The sequence below is a fragment of the Moschus berezovskii genome, chromosome 5 (genome assembly GCF_049115385.1).
Source record: "Moschus berezovskii isolate FMDL1 chromosome 5, NW_MosBer_1.0, whole genome shotgun sequence".
In the NCBI taxonomy this organism is placed as follows: domain Eukaryota; kingdom Metazoa; phylum Chordata; class Mammalia; order Artiodactyla; family Moschidae; genus Moschus; species Moschus berezovskii.
The window spans coordinates 122,450,286-122,471,403 of record NC_142464.1 but is presented as its reverse complement, the minus strand read 5'-3'; the positions used below and the strand labels follow the sequence as shown (position 1 = coordinate 122,471,403).

The following is a 21,118-nucleotide window of genomic DNA, read 5'->3' as shown; positions in this document are numbered from 1 at the left end:
ACGGACAGCAGCATGCCAGGCTTCCCTGTCCTTCACCGTCTCCAGGAGTCGGCCCAAACTCACGTCCACTGAGTCTATAATGTCATCCAACCATATCATTCTCTGTCGACCCCTTTTCCTCCTGCCCTCAATCTTTATTTAGGATTGACTAGTTTGATCTCCTTGCCATACAAGGGACTCTCAAGAGTCTTCTCCAACACCACTGTTTGAAAGCATCAGTTCTTTGGTGCTCAGCCTTCTTTATGGTCCAACTCTCACGTCCATACATAGTAATGTCTCTCCTTTTTAATATGCTGCCTAGGTCTGTCACAGCTTTTTCTTCCAAGGAACAAGCATCTTTTAACATCATGGCTGCAGTCACCATCCACAGTGATTCTGGAGCCCAAGAATATAAAGTCTGTCACTGTTTCCATTGTTTCCCCATCTATTTGTCATGAAGTTTTGGGACCAGATGCCATGATCTTAGTTTTCCGAATGTTGAGCTTCAAGCCAACTTTTTCACTCTCCTCTTTCACTTTCACCAAAAGGCTCATTAGTTCTTCTTCACTTTCTGCCATAAGGTGGTGTCATCTGCATATCTGAGGTTATTGATGTTTCTCCCGGCAATCTTGATTCCAGCTTGTGCTTCATCCAGCCTGGCATTTCACATGATGTACTCTGCACAGAAATTAAATAAGCAGGGTGACAATATACAGCCTTGATGTACTCCTTTCCCAATTATGAACCAGTCTATTGTTCCACGTCTGGTTCTAACTGTTGCTTCCTGACCTGCACACAGGTTTCTCAGGAGGCAGGTCAGGTGGTCTGGTATTGCCATCTCTTTCAGAATTTTCCAGTTTGTTGCACTCTATACAGTCAAAGGCTTTAGTGAAGTCAATGAAGCAGAAGTAGCTGTTTCTCTTGAATTATCTAGTTTTTTTCTATGATCCAACAGATGTTGGCAATTTGATCTCTGGTTCCTCTGCCTTTTCTAAATCAAGTTTGTACATTCGGACGTTCTTGGTTCATATACTGTTGAAGCCTAGCTTGAAGGATTTTGAGCATTACCTTGTTAGCATGTGAAGTATGTACAGCTGTGCAGTGCTTTTTGTGACTGGGATGAAAACTGACCTTTTCCAGTCCTGTGGCCACAGCTGAGTTTTCCAAATTTGCTGGCATATTGAGTGCAACACTTTGACAGCATCATCCTTCAGGATTTGAAATAGCTCCACTGGAATTCCATCACCTCCACTAGCTTTATTGGTAGTCATGCTTCCTAAGGCCCACTTGACTTCACACTCCAGGATGTCTGGCTCTAGGTGAGTAATCACACCATCACGGTTATCCAGGTCATTAAGACCATTTTGGTAACAGTTCTTCTGTGTGTTCTTGCCACCTCTTAATACCTTCTGCTTCTGTCAGGTCCATACCGTTTCTGTCCTTTATTGTGCTCACCTTTGCATGAAATGCTCCCTTGGTAGCTCTAACTTTCTTGAACAGCTCTCTAGTCTCTTTGGTAGATTTACTTGCCTCTAAAAAAGTATATTTACATTTACTAGAAAGATGATGGAAAATAACAGAGCTTCAGCAAGAAAATTATACAAACTATTGACCATCAAAATAACACATTTTCTGATGATTAGGTTTTTACACGTCAACTCCCTCAAAACCTTCCTTGACCCAATTGTCACCAGACAGGCCAGTAACCAATCTGGAAGGAAGGAAAATGTAGAAAGAATGAGCGAACACCAGCAGTGAAGAACACGCCACACAACTAATGCGTGACAAGTGCTGGGCTTGCTGTGAAACCCCCTGTATTTATAAGACTCCTCTGTGGTTCGGAACGTCAAAGCCACTTTCTTCTGTCAATGAAACTCTGTTCCTGCTTTCAGTGTTCCTAACAATGGTTTAAAACAACAACTAAAACTGCCCACAAAACACTCTTTTTTTTTGGCTTGTCTGCGCCTCGCCACATGTGGGATCTTAGTTCCCTAACCAGGGATTGAACCTGTGGCCCCTGCAATGGAAGTGTTAGAGTACTAACCACTGGAACACCAGGGAAGTCCCCAACCACTCCCTTCTGGGTGAAATCTGTGCCCCGCAGTCACTCAGAAACCACCCGCTGAGTCCTGAGAGCTCTGCTTCCCTTTCAGCAAGCCTCACACTCAGCAGCTTCTCCTGGTGAGTGAGACCAAAGTTGAGATCTTTGTCAAGAACACATAATTGCTTGCTTTATTCACTTATGCACCTAAGTCAAGTAAAATGTATAATAGCTCATTTAAGGTCATTTTGTTATGGTTGAGTCGCAAAGTCGTGTCCAACTCTTTGTGACTCCATGGACTGCAGCACGCCAGCCTCCTTTGTCCTCCACTATCTCCCAGAGTTTGCTCAAATTCATATCCACTGAGTATTTAAGGTTATATGCTTTATCGAAATTTTAAGTCTTCTGATTCAAAACACACACTCGGATTAATAAGCAGCTTATCGTCACAGCTGGAGATGAAATATTAAAGTTTGAAACGTTAAGGAGTGTTAATAGACACGTTGATTAAAACCTGTAATCATAATGTCTCATTTCCCTAAACCAACATTCTGGAGCAGTGCTACTCCAGGCAGCAGATCACCTAACTACTGCCATCCGTGACGAGATCCAGAGTCTGCCAGCACGCCGAGGAAGTTTCAGAGACAGCGGCTGAGCCGGACAGTGTTCTCGGTGACTTGGCTCATCTGTACTCCACTGTCAGCTTAAGAGTTTCTGGACCACAGCCGCCCACCCGCTCCAGAGTACGAAAGCACTCTCAGGAGGAAAGGTGCAGACACGCAGACGCAACCACGCGCTTTCAGCAAACATTCGCAAATACCTGTTCCTGCAGGTCGTAGTCACAGCTGTCATGCAGCAGGAGACTGAGGACGTAGCGCGTATAAATCATGGCATCAATGCCACATTTCTCCAGCTCCTGTCCCAGCCAGGTCTGCACAGGACCCAAAGCATGAAGCAGAGACATTTCAGAGACAGATACGGGGCCTGGGTAAGAGCTGGAGGAGCTTTCAGATGGTAAACCGTCCACAGCAACTGTACAGACAGGGCGCATGAACTTAGGTTGCTGACATCCTTAAAATGCGAAGCATTTTCTGCAGTGATGTTCTACTGGTGTCTGGAGGGGATTTTCACTCCAGTAAAAAGGAGAGATGCTGGACATCTAGGGTAAGCATTTATTTCTGCTGGCAGTCAGCCATCTACAACTGAATTTCCCTCTGCAGGCATGGCCAATGAATCAACATCCGGATATTAACATACATGGAGATACGATTTTCTACTTTAATTTCACATCGAGGCCAAATGTAAGTCTTCAGCAGAACCTACAAAAATAAGAGAGAAAAAAGGAAGCATTATGTACAGATATAAATTATTGATCTTTTGAAAAAAAAAATCCAAATGAACCAATCCTCTTTGACTCTCTGATCACTTGTGATACATGCCACTCTTTTAATAGCTTTTCCCACTAAATTAACAATTTCAACATGTCAAACTAATCTAATAATGGCTTTATTAAGTCATAATATTCTTTATGCTAGAGTTCTGATTAATTTATGCTACTAGAAAATGAAAACTAACAGTAATAGGTAAATCTCATTGGATCAGCTTTTATATGAATTTTGGCAGATAATCAGAGGGCTACCAAAAATGACTTTTAAAAAATGTATGAATAGTTATTTCTAGTAAGAGCATCAAGTCAGAAAGACAGACACTCCTTACCAAAAATTTAAGACTCAGCTTCCTGCATTTCATCTAGAACTACACATTAGATATTACATACATGTTTAAATCCACCACAGGACGATGTTACTAGATTAATGTATCACTAGGTTAATGTATTCCGGGCTTCCCAGGTGGCACAGTGGTAAAGAATCCACCTGCCAACACAGGAGACACAAAAGATGCGGGTTTGATCTCTGGGTTGGGAAGATCCTCTAGAGGAGGAAATGATAACCCACTCCAGTATTCTTTCCTGGAAAATTCCATGGACAGAGGAGTCTAGCAGGCTTCAGTCCATGGGGTCAGAAAGAGTTGGGCACAACTGACCATGCACACACAGTCATATGTCTTCTGCTACTTTCTAAAATCTTCCTTACCATACTATCTTTTCTGGATTATAAAAACTAGATAAAGCAAAGATTTTCTATGTTTTTACTTGCTAAACTTTTCCAGCTGACTCTCAAAATTAAAACATCTTCCAAAATTCTTTTAACATGTTTGGATCTCAGGATGCCAGGTGGATCATCAATTAAACAATACATTCAATTCAGGACACCACTTGAAGCAGGTGGACAAGTCAGTACTCATCCAATGAAGGTACCCCAAGACGACGCGGAGACTTGACGCAGAGGCTCTAGGAGGTAGGTGAGAGAAGGTAAGGCAGCTGAAGATCACAGGGAAAATGTACCAGAGCGGGGAAAGCTGCCCAGAGGAAATCACCAGACACTGGCAAAGGGCAGCCCCTGCACCTTCAGCAGAGTGTTAATCGGGGCATGCAGGCAAGGGCCCAGCCGGTGGGCAGCAAAGGATCATCACGGAGGCAAGGCGGAAACAGGCTCAGGGCTCAGCATGGCTGGGGACGCTGCTTGTTGCCGCCTGTCGGGGCTGGGAAACCTCACAGTTCCGGCCACATCAGGCAGAGGGCTCAGTTACTCGACTCTGTAACGGGGAGTCGCTAGCCCTACAGTAAACACTGCTCTGGACTTGCCTAATACATCTTAAAATTCAAGGCCCCACAGGCCACACTGCTTCCAACTATTTTCACTAAGGCCCCCAAAAAAAGTTCAAGAAATTTACAGGAATGCAAAAATGTCCACCGCCCAAGAAGATAAAATTTACAACATTTGGCACCTAATCAAAATTAGCAGACATGTAGGAATTCCCTGGCGGTCCAGGGGTTAGGGCTCTGCACTGTCGCTGCTGAGGGTCCGGGTTCAATCCCTGGTCAGGGAACTAAGATCCAACAAGCTGCACAGTGTGGCCAAAAAGTAAAAAAAATTAGGAGGCATGCAAAGAAATGGAACACAAAGGAAGTGGAAATGAGAAAAATTAACTGAAACCAATCCAGAATTGACACAAAAGTTAGAAGTAGGAGAAAAAGACTTTAAAACAGCAATTATGACTATATTCCATAAGTTCAAAAAGACAATAAAAATAGAATATCTAAAGATGAAAACTACAATGTCTGAGATTAAAAATATAGGATGCAACTAATGGCAGATTAGACATTTGAGAAGAAAAGATTACTGAATCTTAAACCACACACATACACAAAAACTATATAAAACGAAATATGGAGAGGAAGAGAATTTTTAAAAATTAACAATTTTAGCGAGCTGTGTGATAACTTTAAGAAAACTACATGCTGGAAGAGAGAATTGTTACATATTACAATTACATATTGGAAGAGAGAGAAGGATAGAAAAAAAATTTTTGAAGAAATAATGGCCAAAATTTTTCCAAAATTGATCAAAACCAAAACATACAGATCCACAAAGTTCAAGAACTCTAAGCACAAGAAACACATAGACATCAACACATAATGAAACTATTCAAACCAGTGATAAAAATCTTAGTCGTGGAGGGTGCAGAGCATGTTAGGGAGAACAGAACAGATAAGAATGACATCAGATTGCTGGAAACAATGCAAATGAGAAGATAACAGGGAAAAAACTTTTAAAGTACTGAAACAAACAAAACAAAAACTGTCAACAGGTAATTCTCAACAAAAGCGTATTTCAAAATGAAGATGTAAAATAAGACTTCTTCAGACACGAAAAGAAAGAAAGAAATCTTACCAGCAATCCTGCCCTAAAAGAAATGTTAAAGTCTTTCAGGCAGAAGGAAAATGAACAGAACAAACCGTGAAAGCACACAAAGCAACAAGGAGCACCAGAAACAGGAACTTAAACTTTTCTTGTCATTTAAATATCTTTAAAAGATATTAAGATATTAAAAGTGAGGAAGACTTCCCCACTGGTCCAGTGGTTCAGTATCCGCCCACCAATGCAGGGGGCATGGGTGCGATCCCGGCTCGGGGAAGATCCCGCATGTTGCGGGCCTACTAAGTCTGGGCACCACAACTGAGCCTGTGCTCTAGAACCTGCGCCCCGCAACCAGAGGAGCCGCCGCAGTGAGGGGCCAGTGCCCCGCAACCAGAACTAGAGAAGCGCCCACACATAGTAATTCACCAGAAGGAAAAAAAAAAAAAGGTAACTGAGGGACTTTTCTGGGGAGTCCAGTGGTCAGGACTCCATGCTGCCATTGCTGGGGGCCCAGGGTCAATTCCTGGTCAGGGAATTAAGATAACGGGACTGTTAACAGAAACGAAAGTAAGGACACGTTGTGAGGTTTGTAACATATGTGTATAAGTAAAACGTATGACAGTAACAGCATAAAGACCAGGAGGGGGGAAATGGAACAGTATCACAAGGCACTTATACATCGCATGACATGGTATAATAAGTATCTCTTGAAGACAGACTGTGATAAGATAGCTGTTAATAAAGATAATAACAACCAATTAAAAGGCAGAGATGGTCAGATGGGATTTTAAAAATGCAAGACCCAACTATAAAAAAAAAACGTTAAAAATGCTAGATTAAGAGTAAAGACACAAACAGGTTACAAGGAAAAGGGCGGGAAAAGACATACCATGCCAACATGAATGGAAAGGAAGCCAGTGTCTACACTAATATCTGACACACCAGATCTCATAATGATTAAGGGGTCAATTCATCAAGATGCTTCTAATAGCAGAGTCCCAAAATACATGAGTAACACTGACAGAACTACAAAGAGAAACCGACAAACCCACAAGTGCGCTGGATTTCAGTGTCCCTTTTCTCAGTCTCTGAAAGCAGCAGAAGACAGAGAACCAGGAGGGCCCTCTACAGAGGACTCAAGAAACATTACCAAGCACCTTGACCTAAGACAGACTATATCCTGGGCCACAGAAAAAGTTGCAACAAAAGGATTCGACTCATATAAAGTATATTCTCTGACCACATGGAGTTAAATTACAAATTAATAACAGAAAGATGTCTGGAAAATCCCCCAAATGTTTGAGAACTAAAGAACATATTTCTAAACAACCAATAGGGCAAACAAGAAATCAAAGGAGAAATTAGAAAGTATGTTAAATTGAATGAAAATGAAAACACAATGTATCAATATTGTTAGGTTGCCACTAAGGCAGCATTTAGGGGAAGTATTTTTAGCACAAAGAGCCTATATCAGAAAAGGTCTCAAATTCATGACCTCAATTCTCATCTTAGGAAATCAGAAAAAGAAGAGCAAATGAAACCCAAGCTAAGCAGACAAGGGAAATAAATGATGGGAGCAGAAATAAAAGATGAGGGCAGAAACTGAAGAAACAGAAAATGGAAAAAGAATGAAATCAAAAGCTGGTTCTTTTAGACAAAACAATGGACCTCCAGCCAGACTGCTCAGGAAAGAGAGAAGACACAAACTACCAGTATCAAGGATGAGAGAGGTGAGGCCACGACAGACATAAAAAGATAACAAGAGGGTATCAGAAAAAATTTACACCAGTAAACTAAATAAAATGAACGTAGATGAAATGGACAAATTCCTTGAAAGCACAAAGCACCGAAGTTCACCCAAGAAGAAACAGAATGAATAGCCCTGTTCCTATAAAAGGAACCGGTTTACAGTTTAAAACTTTCCCACAAACAAATTTTCAGGCCCAGCTGGCTTCAAAGGTAAATTCTACCGGATATTTAACGAAAGTACAAGCCAAATCTATATAAACTATTCTCAAAATCTGAAGAGGAGATATTATTTTCCAAATCATGTTAGAGACCAGCATTATTCTCAAACCCAGACTAAGACATTGTAACAAAATTACAGACCACTATGGCTCATGATCTCCAGTGGCATACTGGGCATCTACCGACCTGGGGAATTCCTCACTCAGTATCCTATCATTCTGCCTTTTGATACTGTTCATGGGGTTCTCAAGGCAAGTATACTGAAGTGGTTTGCCATTTCCTTCTCCAGTGGACCACATTCTGGCAGACCTCTCCACCATGACCAGTATGCTACTGGAGATCAGTGGAGAAATAACTCCAGAAAGAATGAAGGGATGGAGCCAAAGCAAAACCAATACCCAGTTGTAGATGTGACCGGTGATAGAAGCAAGGTCCTATGCTGTAAAGAGCAATATTGCATAGGAACCTGGAATGTTAGGTCCATGAATCAAGGCAAATTGGAAGTGGTCAAACAGGAGATGGCAAGAGTGAACATAGACATTCTACGAATCAGTGAACTAAAATGGACTGGAATGGGTGAATTTAACTCAGATGACCATTACATCTACTACTGTGGGCAGGAATCCCTTAGAAGAAATGGAGTAGACACCATGGTCAACAAAAGAGTCCGAAATGCAGTACTTCGATGCAATCTTAAAAATGACAGAATGATTTCTGTTCGTTTCCAAGGCAAACCATTCAATATTACAGTAATCCAAGCCTATGCCCCAACCAGTAACGCTGAAGAAGCCGAAGTTGAATGGTTCTATGAAGACCTACAAGACCTTTTAGAACTAACACCCAAAAATGATGTCCTTTTCATTATAGAGGACTGGAATGCAAAAGTAGGAAGTCAAGAAACACCTGGAGTAACAGGCAAATTTGGCCTTGGAGCACGGAATGAAGCAGGGCAAAGGCTAATAGAGTTTTGCCAAGAGAATGCACTGGTAAGAGCAAACACCCTCTTCCAACACCACAAGAGAAGACTCTACACAATGGACATCACCAGATGGTCAACACCGAAATCAGATTGATTATATTCTTTGCAGCCAAAGATGGAGAAGCTCTACACAGTCAGCAAAAACAAGACCAGGAGCTGACTGTCGCTCAGATCATGAACTCCTTATTGCCAAATTCAGACTTAAATTGAAGAAAGTAGGGAAAAACCACTAGACAATTCAGATATAACCTAAATCAAATCCCTTATGATTATACTGTGGAAGTGAGAAATAGATTTAAGGAACTAGATCTGATAGATAGAGTGCCTGATGAACTCTGGACGGAGGTTCGTGACATTGTACAGGAGACAGGGACCAAGACCATCCCCATGGAAAAGAAATGCAAAAAAGCAAAATGGCTGTCTGAGGAGGCCTTACAAATAGCTGTGAAAAGAAGGGAAGCGAAAAGCAAAGGAGAAAAGGAAAGATATAAGCATCTGAATGCAGAGTTCCAAAGAATAGCAAGGAGAGAAAAGAAAGCCTTCCTCAGCGATCAATGCAAAGAAATAGAGGAAAACAACAGAATGGGAAAAACAAGAGATCTCTTCAAGAAGATTAGAGATACCAAGGGAACATTTCATGCAAAGATGGGCTCGATAAAGGACAGAACTGGTGTGGACCTAACAGAAGCAGAAGACATTAAGAAGAGGGGGCAAAAACACACAGAAGAACTGTACAAAAAAGATCTCCACAACCAAGATAATGACGATGGTGTGATCACTCACCTAGAGCCAGACATCTTGGAATGTAAAGTCAAGTGGGCCTTAGAAAGCATCACTACGAACAAAGCTAGTGGAGGTGATGGAATTCCAGTGGAGATATTTCAAATCCTGAAAGAATATGAAAGAATGCTCAAACTACCGCACAATTGCACTCATCTCACACGCTAGCAAAGTAAAGTTCAAAATTCTCCAAGCCAGGCTTCATCAATATGTGAACCGTGAACTTCCAGATGTTCAAGCAGGTTTTAGAAAAGGCAGAGGCATCAGAGATCAAATTGCCAACATATGCTGGATCATGGAGAAAGCAAGAGAGTTCCAGAAAAAACATCTATTTCTGCTTCATTGACTATGCCAAAGCCTTTGACTGAGTGGATCACAATAAACTGTGGAAAATTCTGAAAGAGATGGGAATACCAGACCACCTGACCTGCCTCTTGAGAAACCTGTATGCAGGTCAGGAAGCAACAGTTAGAACTGGACATGGAACAACAGACTGGTTCCAAATTGGGAAAGGAGTACGTCAAGGCTGTATATCGTCACCCTGCTTATTTAACTTATATGCACAGTACATCATGAGGAATGCTGGGCTGGAAGAAGCACAAGCTGGAATCAAGATCACCGGGAGAAATATCACTAACCTCAGATATGCAGATGACACCACCCTTATGGCAGAAAATGAAGAGGAACTAAAAAGCCTCTTGATGAAAGTGAAAGAGGAGAGTGAAAAGGTTGACTTGACACTCAACATTCAGAAAACAAAGATCATGGCATCTGGTCCCATCACTTCTTGGGAAATAGATGGGGAAACAGTGGAAACAGTGTCAGACTTTATTTTGGGGGGCTCCAAAATCACTGCAGATGCTGAATGCAGCCATGAAATTAAAAGACGCTTACTCCTTGGAAGGAACGTTATGACCAACCTAGATAGTATATTAAAAAGCAGAGACATTACTTTGCCAACCAAGGTCCATCTAGTCAAGGCTATGGTTTTTCCCGTGGTCATGTATGGATGTGAGAGTTGGACTGTGAAGAAAGCTGATCGCCGAAGAATTGATGCTTTTGAACTGTGGTGTTGGAGAAGACTCTTGAGAGTCCCTTGGACTGCAAGGAGATCCAACCAGTCCATTCTAGAGGAGATCAGTCCTGGGTGTTCATTGGAAGGACTGATGCTAAAGCTGAAACTGCAATACTTTGGCCACCTCATGCGACGAGTTGACTCACTGGAAAAGACTCTGATGCTGGGAGGGATTGGGGGCGGGAGGAGAAGGGAACGACAGAGGATGAGATGGCTGGATGGCATCACCGACTCTGTGGACATGAGTTTGAGTGAACTCCGGGAGTTGGTGATGGACAGGGAGGCCTAACGTGCTGTGATGCATGGGGTCGCAAAGAGTCGGACTGAGCGACTGAACTGAACTGAACTGATGGCTCATGAACACAGATGCGAAAAATTCTAAACAAAAGTTTAGGAAACTGAATCCAACAATATACATCAGATCCAGAGTACAGTGGAATCAGAAAAATGTCATTAATGAAGGGTATGTTAATTGTCTTGGCCAGAGAACTTCTAAAAATCTGTTTCACTGTGAACAACTTAGTGGAAGGCTTTTCCCACTATTTAAATGCATAAAGACTTTAAAAATTCACAGAACAGACTCGGCTCATTGTAAAGACTGATTAAAACAACTGTTTTGGTGTACTGTTTCTTTTAAAACATGGCTGTGGGATTCTCTCTGTTGTCATGAAGAGATTTAGCCAAGGGAAAGGAGCCGAGAAGTAGGTGAGAGACAAAGCAAAGCACACGAACGCCCATGATCTCATCAAAGCCAGTTAAAGCCTGGCATCATTGCCCCTAAGAGACTCCCGGTGTAATGTGCTCAACAGTTGATTTCATATAAATTTTAAATTGCCCATATACTTACAGTCATTAGGGGTTATAGTTTGTTTTTACTGTCTACACAGAACAGACTCAGAGGACTGAAGGAAAGAGAGGAAAGGCCGGTGTGTCAGGGAGGAGGGCCATCAGTGTACACGGTCATCTGGGCAGCGCCGGGGAGGGGACCCTAACAAGAGTCTCAGACAGAAGCACTCCAGTACCACCACAACAGGTCTAAACGCCCCTGAAGCTCCTCGCTGTGAGCTTAGACTGTTAGCAGGTGACCCGGGTATAAATACTGGGCTGTTAACTACGCTTCCCTCTCCTAAGCTGCAAGCCTTTGGCAGAGGAGCAAACATTTGACCCAAGAGAAGACTTTATATTCTAGTTCTGAATTGAAAGTTACCCATTTAACCACTAGGCCAAAACAATGCCGGGATCTAACAAGCATATCGGAGAAGGTGATGGCACCCCACTCCAGTACTCTTGCCTGGAAAATCCCATGGGCGGAGGAGCCTGGTGGGCTGCGGTCCATGGAGTCATGAAGTCAGACACAACTGAGCAACTTCACTTTCACTTTTCACTTTCATGCATTGGAGAAGGAAATGGCAACCCACTCCAGTGTTCTTGCCTGGAGAATCCCAGGGACGGGGGAGCCTGGTGGGCTGCCGCCTGTGGGGTTGCACAAAGTCGGACACGACTGAAGCAACTTAGCAGCAGCAGTAGCAACAAGAATATGCAAAACCCACTTATCATTCACCTGGCACGTTCAAGAACACAGCTGGCAAACACCAAAATGCCAAACTCTATTTGCCTTCACACTCATTCCAGAACATGCAGTTTAGTTAGCATGAAGGTATACTGTATTTAGTTAAAATTCTCTAAAAAAAAAAAAAGAAAAAGCACAACTGTATATATTCAAAGGCTGTTTTGCCCCGTGTTTCCAACTTTTTCTTCTACAAAGGTTTACACTGAGAAAAAAGGACCTTAAAATTATCTTGAACATCCTTCTCCCACGCAAAATTGACCCAAACCATCCTAAAGAGTGGGCTGCATAAATGATAATTTTAAAGGTCCAACAATAATACTCTCATTTTAGAATTTCTTTTGTCTTTTTTACTTTAAATTTTAAATGGTTTGAAGCCAAAAAATACATATAGCTAATCAAATGCCCATGGGAGGATGCGCCTGCTTTAATTCATGAAGGCAAGACAGACGAGTGGAAAGCGCACCAATGTGGGTTCGGTGCCCATAACTTATCTGTAACAGAGAGTAGTAAAGCCTTGCTCTCCCGACCTCTCGACTTCTCACAAGGTTGCTGCAATGAGCAAGTGAGAAACGCCTCCAAATATTTGTGGCCTCTGCATTTCACGAAATGTCCTACCAGCGGAAGGAGGCGTTACTGTAAACTCCCCTTGTCAGCTGTCTGCTCACTCTTACAGGACTCTTCACTAATAAGATTATCTGAAGAATAGTAATTATGTAAAATATGTTAAGCTTTTAGTACAAAAAATACTCAATTACCTCACTATCCTTAAAAAAAAAAAACTATGAAATCACCTTCGTTTACAATAACCTAGTTCTAGTCATAGCAGCAGCAGTGTCTTTGCTTCTGTGAGGAACAGTCTGGTCTCTAGCACAAGTTTCAACGGGACTGCGAAGAGCTTAGGTGGTGGAGTGCAAAGGATGGACGCAGAAGCGCCGTGGACCCCCCTCGGCCCATTTCCTGCGTTCTGGATCGCGTGCATCCTCAGGACCACATAGGACCCCTTGGCCCGGTTCCCGTGGTCTGGACCGCGCGCAGATGCACTCTTAGGCCACACTGTCCCCAACAATACAGACGCAGGTGCTCAGCACACACCACTTTCCTTGTGCGGTCTACTGTACCGTTTCCACGTGGTTCAAGGGCTCTGGAATTAAAAATAGTCCTGGGAGTGGATGGACACCACCCTGCAAAGAGCTGGGGGTTGAGGAGAGCCTCCAGGCCAAGTTATTACTGTGCGCCCGGTGGAGTGGGGGGGCGGGGGGAGTGTCCGTCAAGCCTCGCTCACTCCCACGCCCCCGCTGCCCCCACACAAGAAAGTCCAGTCACCCTCCCTCTTCAGCAGTCAGGGCCCTGGGGCCTGTGACATCTACGATCAGACCTGGCACCAGAACAACAAACTGAATCCTAAGATTGGAAGCATTTAACTCTTCAGTGACCTGGTCCACATGCTTTCAGAGTGATATAATTAGTCCCAAATGATTTCTCTATCTAAGAGAAAAGAAAACACATCTAAGTACTTAAGTCATTACATAAGAACTTTTTCAACAAACTGCCAGACAAAACACGGTAATGCCACAGTCTTCAAATGAGTAATTCATGAGGAAGCAGTTCTGTTTTTTTTCCTGCAGGGCTGGGGGTGCTGAGGGGGGTTCTGAAGAAGTCCACTGAGCTTTCACAATGTCCTCCCCTATGTAACAATGTCATAGGAAACACAGTGCCCTCCTCTTACAGACAGTGATGAAAACAGTTCAGACGGCAGCTCCCATCAGAGTTCTTACACAGCTACAAGGGACACTCTCTGCAGCTCAGCTTCCTTAGCGCTCAAGGGGAAAAGACACGTGGCGGAAGCTCAAACATACTAAGGTACTCCCCCCACTTCTTTTTTGGTGACATACATATTTTTAGGTTTGCTCAAAAACTCATAAAAATTATTTCAAAAAGCACACACTCTCTTTCTGACACGGAACATACGTGTTACTTGGCTGTCTTCTCATCTTAGCTGTGTCACAGCACAGCCGATCACAAAGAGCTGAAGACCATAGACAGTCGTAAATCTGGCTTTTCTGGGCAAACTGTAAATCTTGCACAGCTCTGTTCAAGCAAATATTCACCTGCTGAAGTGTTCTTTTAGGCTCTTGGAGCCCTTTTCTTTACATGCAAGTTTATAATACATATTTTTACTATAAAGGTTTTTTAAAGGATCTTTTTAAAATATGGAAGCAGAAGGGCAGACACATACAATTTCTCTAGTATAGCTCACTGTTAGTATACTGGTATGATTGTCAGTGTTTGCGTGACTATTCTCACACAGAACTAAAACGCTTTCATTACTTCTACTTATTAAATACGAATATATACTTTCATATCCTGCATTTTTCACCTAACGTCATGTCACCCCAGTGTTGCTCCAGAGCCTTCCTAGGTTGTCCAGGACAGCGGCCCCTCGTCACACTGGTTATTTACATTTAAACATCAGCTCCTCAGCCACACTTCAAGTGCTCTTACACCCACGTGTGGCGAACGGCGACCCTGCAAACAGGAAACACAGGGCATGCCTCTCATCACAGAAGCTCCACTGGACAAGGTTGGCTTTCACGCCCTCCAGCAGGTGACTGTTGGGCTAAATGAGAACCGTCGGCTCTTTTTTCTAGAGTTTCCACGCCCCTCCTCACGTGCCTGCAGACTGCACAGACACTCCTCCTCATACCAGAAGATGGGGTGCCTACCTGCGTCCCAGAGGAACTGTGTGAGGGAACTGGCAAAGCTCCACCCTTAGGTCTGAGAGGCCTCAAACGTCTCAACAAGTCAGATTTCATTACAGCAGAACACAGTCACACAATTATGAACAACAAAGCCAGCCTGTAGAGAATGTTGACAAGAAATGCAGTGAGCTGTGGTGTTGGAGAAGACTCCCGAGAGTCCCTTGGACTGCAAGGAGATCCAACCAGTCCATCCTAAAGGAAATCAGTCCTGAATATTCATTGGAAGGACTGATGCTGAAGCTGAAACTCCAATACTCTTGCCACTTGATGCAAAGAACCGACTCACTGGGAAAGACCCTGATGCTGGGAAAGATTGAAAGCAGGAGGAGAAGGGGACAACAGAGGATGAGATGGTTGGATGGCATCACTTACATGACGGACATGGGTTTGAGTAGGCTCCAGGATGCAGTCCCTGGGGTCGCAGAGAGACGGACATGACTGAGCGACTGACCTGAACTGAACAGAGCAAAAAGAAAAGACAAAAGAAAGCTGACAATAACAGGACTGGGGCCAAGGGCAACATTTGGGAGGAAGGTTATTTAGTCTGAGTGGGTGTGCTGCAGAGACCACTCCCAACGGCTAGAGGGAACACTAATGCCAGCATCTTGCCTGTACCACCTGTCTGTCCTGGATGGGCAGGGACACCTGGCACGTCACTGAGCAGAACTACTCTGGGACACAGGATGACCCTGGCCGCCAGCCCTGAACCCTGCCAGTCTAGAAGTGAGAGGAAAAAAAAGACTATCTGAACCCAACTGTGTACCCCAGCTTTGAAAGCTTCTCCTGGAGCAAGTCACTCCCACCTCATCAACCAAACCAAGTCTCAGGGGCTCACTTCATTTACACAAGGGGTGTGTGTGTGTCGGGGGTGCCAGGGAGGAGAAGGAAGGGCAGCAACAGGCGTCAACAGCCCCACTCCTCACTGTTACTTCAAAGGACAACAAATAGGGGGCTCGACAGGAAACAACTCTACAGTCTGACATTGCTAAGCCTAACACTGAACCCAGCCCTCTGGTAAATTCAGATAGAATATTCAAAGTCACGGATGAATTAAAACATTGCAAAAAAGAATCCATACAAAAGAGATTCATTTTAACGCTCAGAAGGGTTTTTGGAAGGCACGAACGCTGCAGAGACAACAGCAGCTAGGCGGTCCTGGAGTGCAGCCCCGCCCTGGGCCCTCTAAGCAGCCTTCTCCACACAAGGCCGCTCTTGCTCTCTGGCGACACTGAGGCCTCTCGCTGTCCTCAGCAGCCTTGTCCTTCAGTGACCCCCCACTCACACACTTCTCCAACCGCCTCCTGTGCAGGGGTTCCTCCAAATGATGCTGGTCTTCAGGGCCTAGCCGTGACATGGTCCAGGTGCTATATGGCAATGCTGAGCCCTTTGGCAGCTGTTGATCAAAACCGTGTCTAGCCAAATACTTCCCAATCTAATGGGGGAATGAATTCTGAAGGAAAAATCTGGGAGAGAAAATAATATTCATACACTGGCATGGGAGTGGGGTGTTGGGGGGGTCACCTGGGAAGCCCCAAGCACACACACACCTCCCGGAGGCTTACCGTGTCCTAGGCACGATACAGACTTCTTCCCACTGAACCCACCGCCCTCCCTGAGACCTAGTATGGGATAATTTATGCCTTCACTCTATTTTTAACTGGTCCTTCTTCACTACCAGTTTCATCAAAAAATTGTTTAAAAGTGCTCAGTATTCATCAAAGGGGCCTACATTACCTGCGACTATCTTTTCATAATTTTTCAATTTGGGTGTCCATAGGATTTTCATATAAAGAAAACCCTTTGAAGGGGAAGCGTAAAGGGTATAAAATAGAAAAAAGAACAGAAAAAAAGAGAATAAAGAGACAGCTGTCTAAAACACTATGACTCTTCATATTCTACTACTTTCACAAAATTCCTAAATAACTTCTGCCAGGAAACCAGAGAGGGCACTCACATAATGAGGGAGTTAAGCATATACATGTAATCCTTGCCTATTATTTTCAGATCTCAGTACACCGATTTGGAACACAAGGTACTGCTTATTCTCTTTAGTAGGTAGCCTGGCTCCAGAGCCAATGTATGGCTAGAAGAAAAACCCACAGAGAATCTATGGACTCTACCCCACAGCTCTATCACTGAGGACAGGATCAGGGGTAAAAGCTGGTCATGCACACCTGTTCAGCCATGTAACTGGAAAACTACACAGAGATGGACAATCAGATCTACAGTCTCCTCCCCATCTAGAAGTGTGTCCAGACCTAGGAAATGAATAAGGCTCCATTATAAAATAGTGCAATCAACAAATCTAGTGCGGGACATGAGTTCCATCTGCGCAAACAGGAAGAACTGCATAATAGATTAAGAGATTCCACTTTTACTAGCCAGGTAATCAGAAATGATCAGTGTATACTCTCCAGGGACAAACAAAATGCAATTTTTTCCTGAATGTAGGACAGTTCTTACAGATAAATAAGACTACTACCTGACAGTAAAAGTAACTAGCAAATGCCTTAATAAACTGCTGCCGTGTAACGACCTTGGTTAATACCTATGTTTAAAAGGAAGAACCAACCATATGAAGGTAAAGTACAGGTGAAAGTGCTCAGTTCTACGTAAGAATTAGAAGTACTAAACAGACTCCCATTAAAGCAAAACAAACGAGACGCAGGTCAAGTGTGAGATGAGAATGAATGAAAGGAAGAATCGCCCAGCTTGGAGGGATTCTCCTCTACTGGCCGCGCTGCTGTCAAATGCTGATACAAATCAAAGTCCAGACCAGCCTTTATGTTCTGACAGCTCTAACTGAGCTAAACGTGAAGCAGATGAACTGCTTACGTCAAGCAACCCTGCTTTATTTCTAAGTTTTACCTGACTGGCAGTTACTTGCTGATTGACTGCTGCATTGGCTATTCACCACTTAATACTTCCGGTCTGAAAAGCTGAACTGCTTTTTCAAAAATTATAATTTATTTGCAAGTTGTCACAGTACAGTAACCAATGAGATGTTTAGCTTAGATGTCAGAATTCTTTAGCAGGGCTGTAAAATAGTACTTTTTACACCTTTAAAAAAGTCTTTACAGAGATTTAGAAAAATGCCCCCTTTCCCCCTAAAAGGGGCAAATTTCAAGTCAAACAGTTTACAGGATTAAAAAACATACATGAAGCCATCTGGGTCAAAAGGAAAGTGAAGTTGCTCAGTTGTGTCCGACTCTTTGTGATCCCATGTGCTGTAGCCCACCAGGCTCCTCTGTCCACGGGGTTTTCCAGGCAAGAGTATTGGAGTGGGTCGCCATTTCCTTCTCCAGATCTTCCCAACCCAGGGATTGAACCCGGGTCTCCCGCATGGCGGGCAGACGCTCTGCCGTCTGAACCGCCAGGGAAGGGAGATGGAAATGTATACACCTGCGTATCAAGTGAAGCAGTAGTCTCAAAGATTACAAAGCAGCCACCAAAGAAAACCCCAAATCGAAACAAAGTTCACTGCTATGAAATTCTGGAAAGCTTTTAGAAAAACTGTGGGAAAAGAGACAGAACAACTAAATGTTAGGAACCTAAAACCTTCAGTTAGGAGCAAGTTAAACTGATCTTACTCTAAGAAACACATATTTTCACAAACCCAAAGTGATTTTACTAGTTTTGTTTTCACAGGGATCTTCCCTGACCAAGGATGGCAACTGTGCCCCTGCAGTGGAGTGCAGATTCCTAACCACTGGACCACCGGGCAAGTTTCAGAAGCAACTTTATTTGGAAACAAAAACAAAAAAAAAAAAACAGGCAGATTTTTGGAATTTTTGAAAATGCAAAAAGCTCCAACATAATGAAAAGTACTCTGCCAAGGATGAAACATTCTATCAAGTAAAGCAGTAGATCACCGTGTATTACAGTAAGTTTTCAAAGCGATACTGCTGCTTGTCAAAATGTCTATGTACAAAAACCTTACAGCTTTCAACTACGCGTCTTAAAACTACAAAGGAATCTATCTTCTGAGTTTCAATGAGTGGGAGAAAAATGGCCGGAAATCCTACAACTCACTAAGAGTAAGACAGTGAGCCAATTTTTTGGTAGTTACTATTAAAAGCCACTGTATTACTTAATACGTATTATTGTTGTTCGGTCACTAAGTCATGTCCAGCTCTCCGTGACCCCGTGGAATGCACCATGCCAGGCTCCCCTGTCATGGATCACAGCCTTGCTATGGAAGAAGGGCTTGTGTTATCTCAACGAAGCTATGAAATATGCCGTGCAGGGCCACCCAAGATGGATGGGTCACAATGAAGAGTTCTGACAAAATGCGGTCCACCAGAGGAGGAAACGGCAAACCACTCCAGTATTCTTACTGCGAGAACCCCATGAACAGTATGAAAAGTAATATTAATACATATTACAGTTCTCTAAAATGAACCTAGGTAAGAAGCAATATTTGGGTAATGCTTTCGGTCAGGTCTGTCAATGAGACATACCTAATTCAGTAAAAAAATTTTATACAGATTATCTGACTCATATCTTACTAGTCAGAAATTTTAAAGAAATCAAATTCTCTACTTGATTTTGCAAAATGATACAGATTTGAGAACTCAGGTTTGCTGTACATATTTTCATTCTGCATCCATTAATTACATGCTTCAAAGATTAAATCAAGTTTTTAGATGCAACTCTTAAGATAACCATGTATAGCCCCTAGGAAGCTACTTAAATGAACAGTGTCAAGGTTTAAGAGAGCCTGCTAGTTTCCCCAAGGTGTATTCCAGGTAACATAAAAATGTATCACTTCTGTTATAGAACTACTTCCTTTTTGCATGAGTTAGGAAAATACCAGGGCTGAAATAAAAGCAGTTTTCCCTTTTTTAATTTTAGGACATCTTGAAACTTTTAATATGGTAATAATATGCCTGTGGAACCTCCAGGAAGGAAACAAAGTAGCATTTCCATACTTGCTAAAGACCTATTTTGTGTTCCTCAGAGTATGCTTTGGTAAATATAATCTTCTAACCAGAAAAAATTAACATTTTCTCTAAGGCCCACATTGTAAGCAAGACACAGATCACCTAAGGTCCTTACAGCCTCAGTTTCCGCAGGACTGAAAAGTTAACCCTGGTGGTCCAGTGGTTAAGCATCCACCTGCCAATGGAGGGGACAAGGGTTCGATCCCTGGTCTGGGAAGATCCCACATGTTGTGGGACAGTTAAGTCTGTGCACCACGCCTACTGAAGCCCGAGCCCTCCAGGGCCTGTGCTCTGCACCAGAAGCCCCCTCGGCGAGAAGCCCCGCACAACACAACTGGGGAGTGGTCCCCGCTCTCTGCAGCCACACAGACTCAGCGCAGTCAAAAAGATAATTTTAAAAAGTTTTTAATTTTAAAAAATTTAAAAAAAAAGAAAATGGAAGATTAATTTAGGAATGAGATTGTTAGGTTACATCCTTCTCCTTTTCTATAAATAATCTGCATAAATTATACTATTCTATTTATTAAAATCAATCAGTACTCCTTTCTTTATGGTATCGGAAGCTTCCTTCTGATGGTATCAGGTCTCCCTTTTCCCCGAGTATGCCCGGGTCCTCATTTATTATCTTTGATAACATACACGTAGAGGCTACTGGCTGATGCCCGCATCCTCTGTGCTGACCATCTACCGGCACACAAGACAAGCACAGCACAAAGGCAGGCACCTGAATGCTGTGGGGGTGCCTACAGCCACTGAGACGGTCTCGAGTCTGTTTCACACAACCACCAAGCTATTTTTTAGGGGATCAAGGCAGACACCTGATGTTAACACAGGATGTTAAGGGCAGAACCACCGCCAAGAGTGAATCCAGCTGGCCAGGGGATCCACACTGGAGGAAAAAGGATGATTCTCAGAGGGTACACTCTGGGGCTGGTGGAGACGCAGGCGAGAAGTACGGTACCTGATCTAACAGATGTGCTGAAAACCTCGGAAATGCTACTGCCTACTTTGGCCACCTCATGCAACGAGTTGACTCATTGTAAAAGACTCTGATGCTGGGAGGGATTGGGAGTGGCAGGAGATGGGGACGACAGAGAATGAGATGGCTGGATGGCATCACCGACTCGATGGACATGAGTTTGAGTGAACTCCGGGAGTTGGTGATGGAGAGGGAGGCCTGGCGTGCTGTGATTCATGGGGTCGCAAAGAGTTGGACACGACTGAGCGACTGAACTGAACTGAACTGAAGTGTACTTTGAGGCA

General features: G+C 43.3%; 1 protein-coding gene across 9 annotated transcripts in view; it reads right to left on the bottom strand.

Annotated features, from left to right (window-relative positions):
- The window catches only part of KIAA0232 (KIAA0232 ortholog), an 85,048-nt gene that overhangs the window by 45,627 nt on the left and 18,303 nt on the right, over positions 1–21,118 (bottom strand). For 7 of the 9 annotated variants that reach the window (XM_055435248.2, XM_055435253.2, XM_055435243.2 and 4 more), the window contains exon 2: positions 2,841–3,339. In XM_055435248.2, coding sequence (XP_055291223.2) covers positions 2,841–3,071 — 231 coding nt within the window. In that variant the 5' untranslated portion in view covers positions 3,072–3,339. Of the gene's footprint in view, positions 1–2,840; positions 3,340–9,511; positions 9,617–15,284; positions 15,354–21,118 lie in introns of those variants that run through there. The other 2 variants (XM_055435244.2, XM_055435245.2) reach the window with 2 other exon arrangements.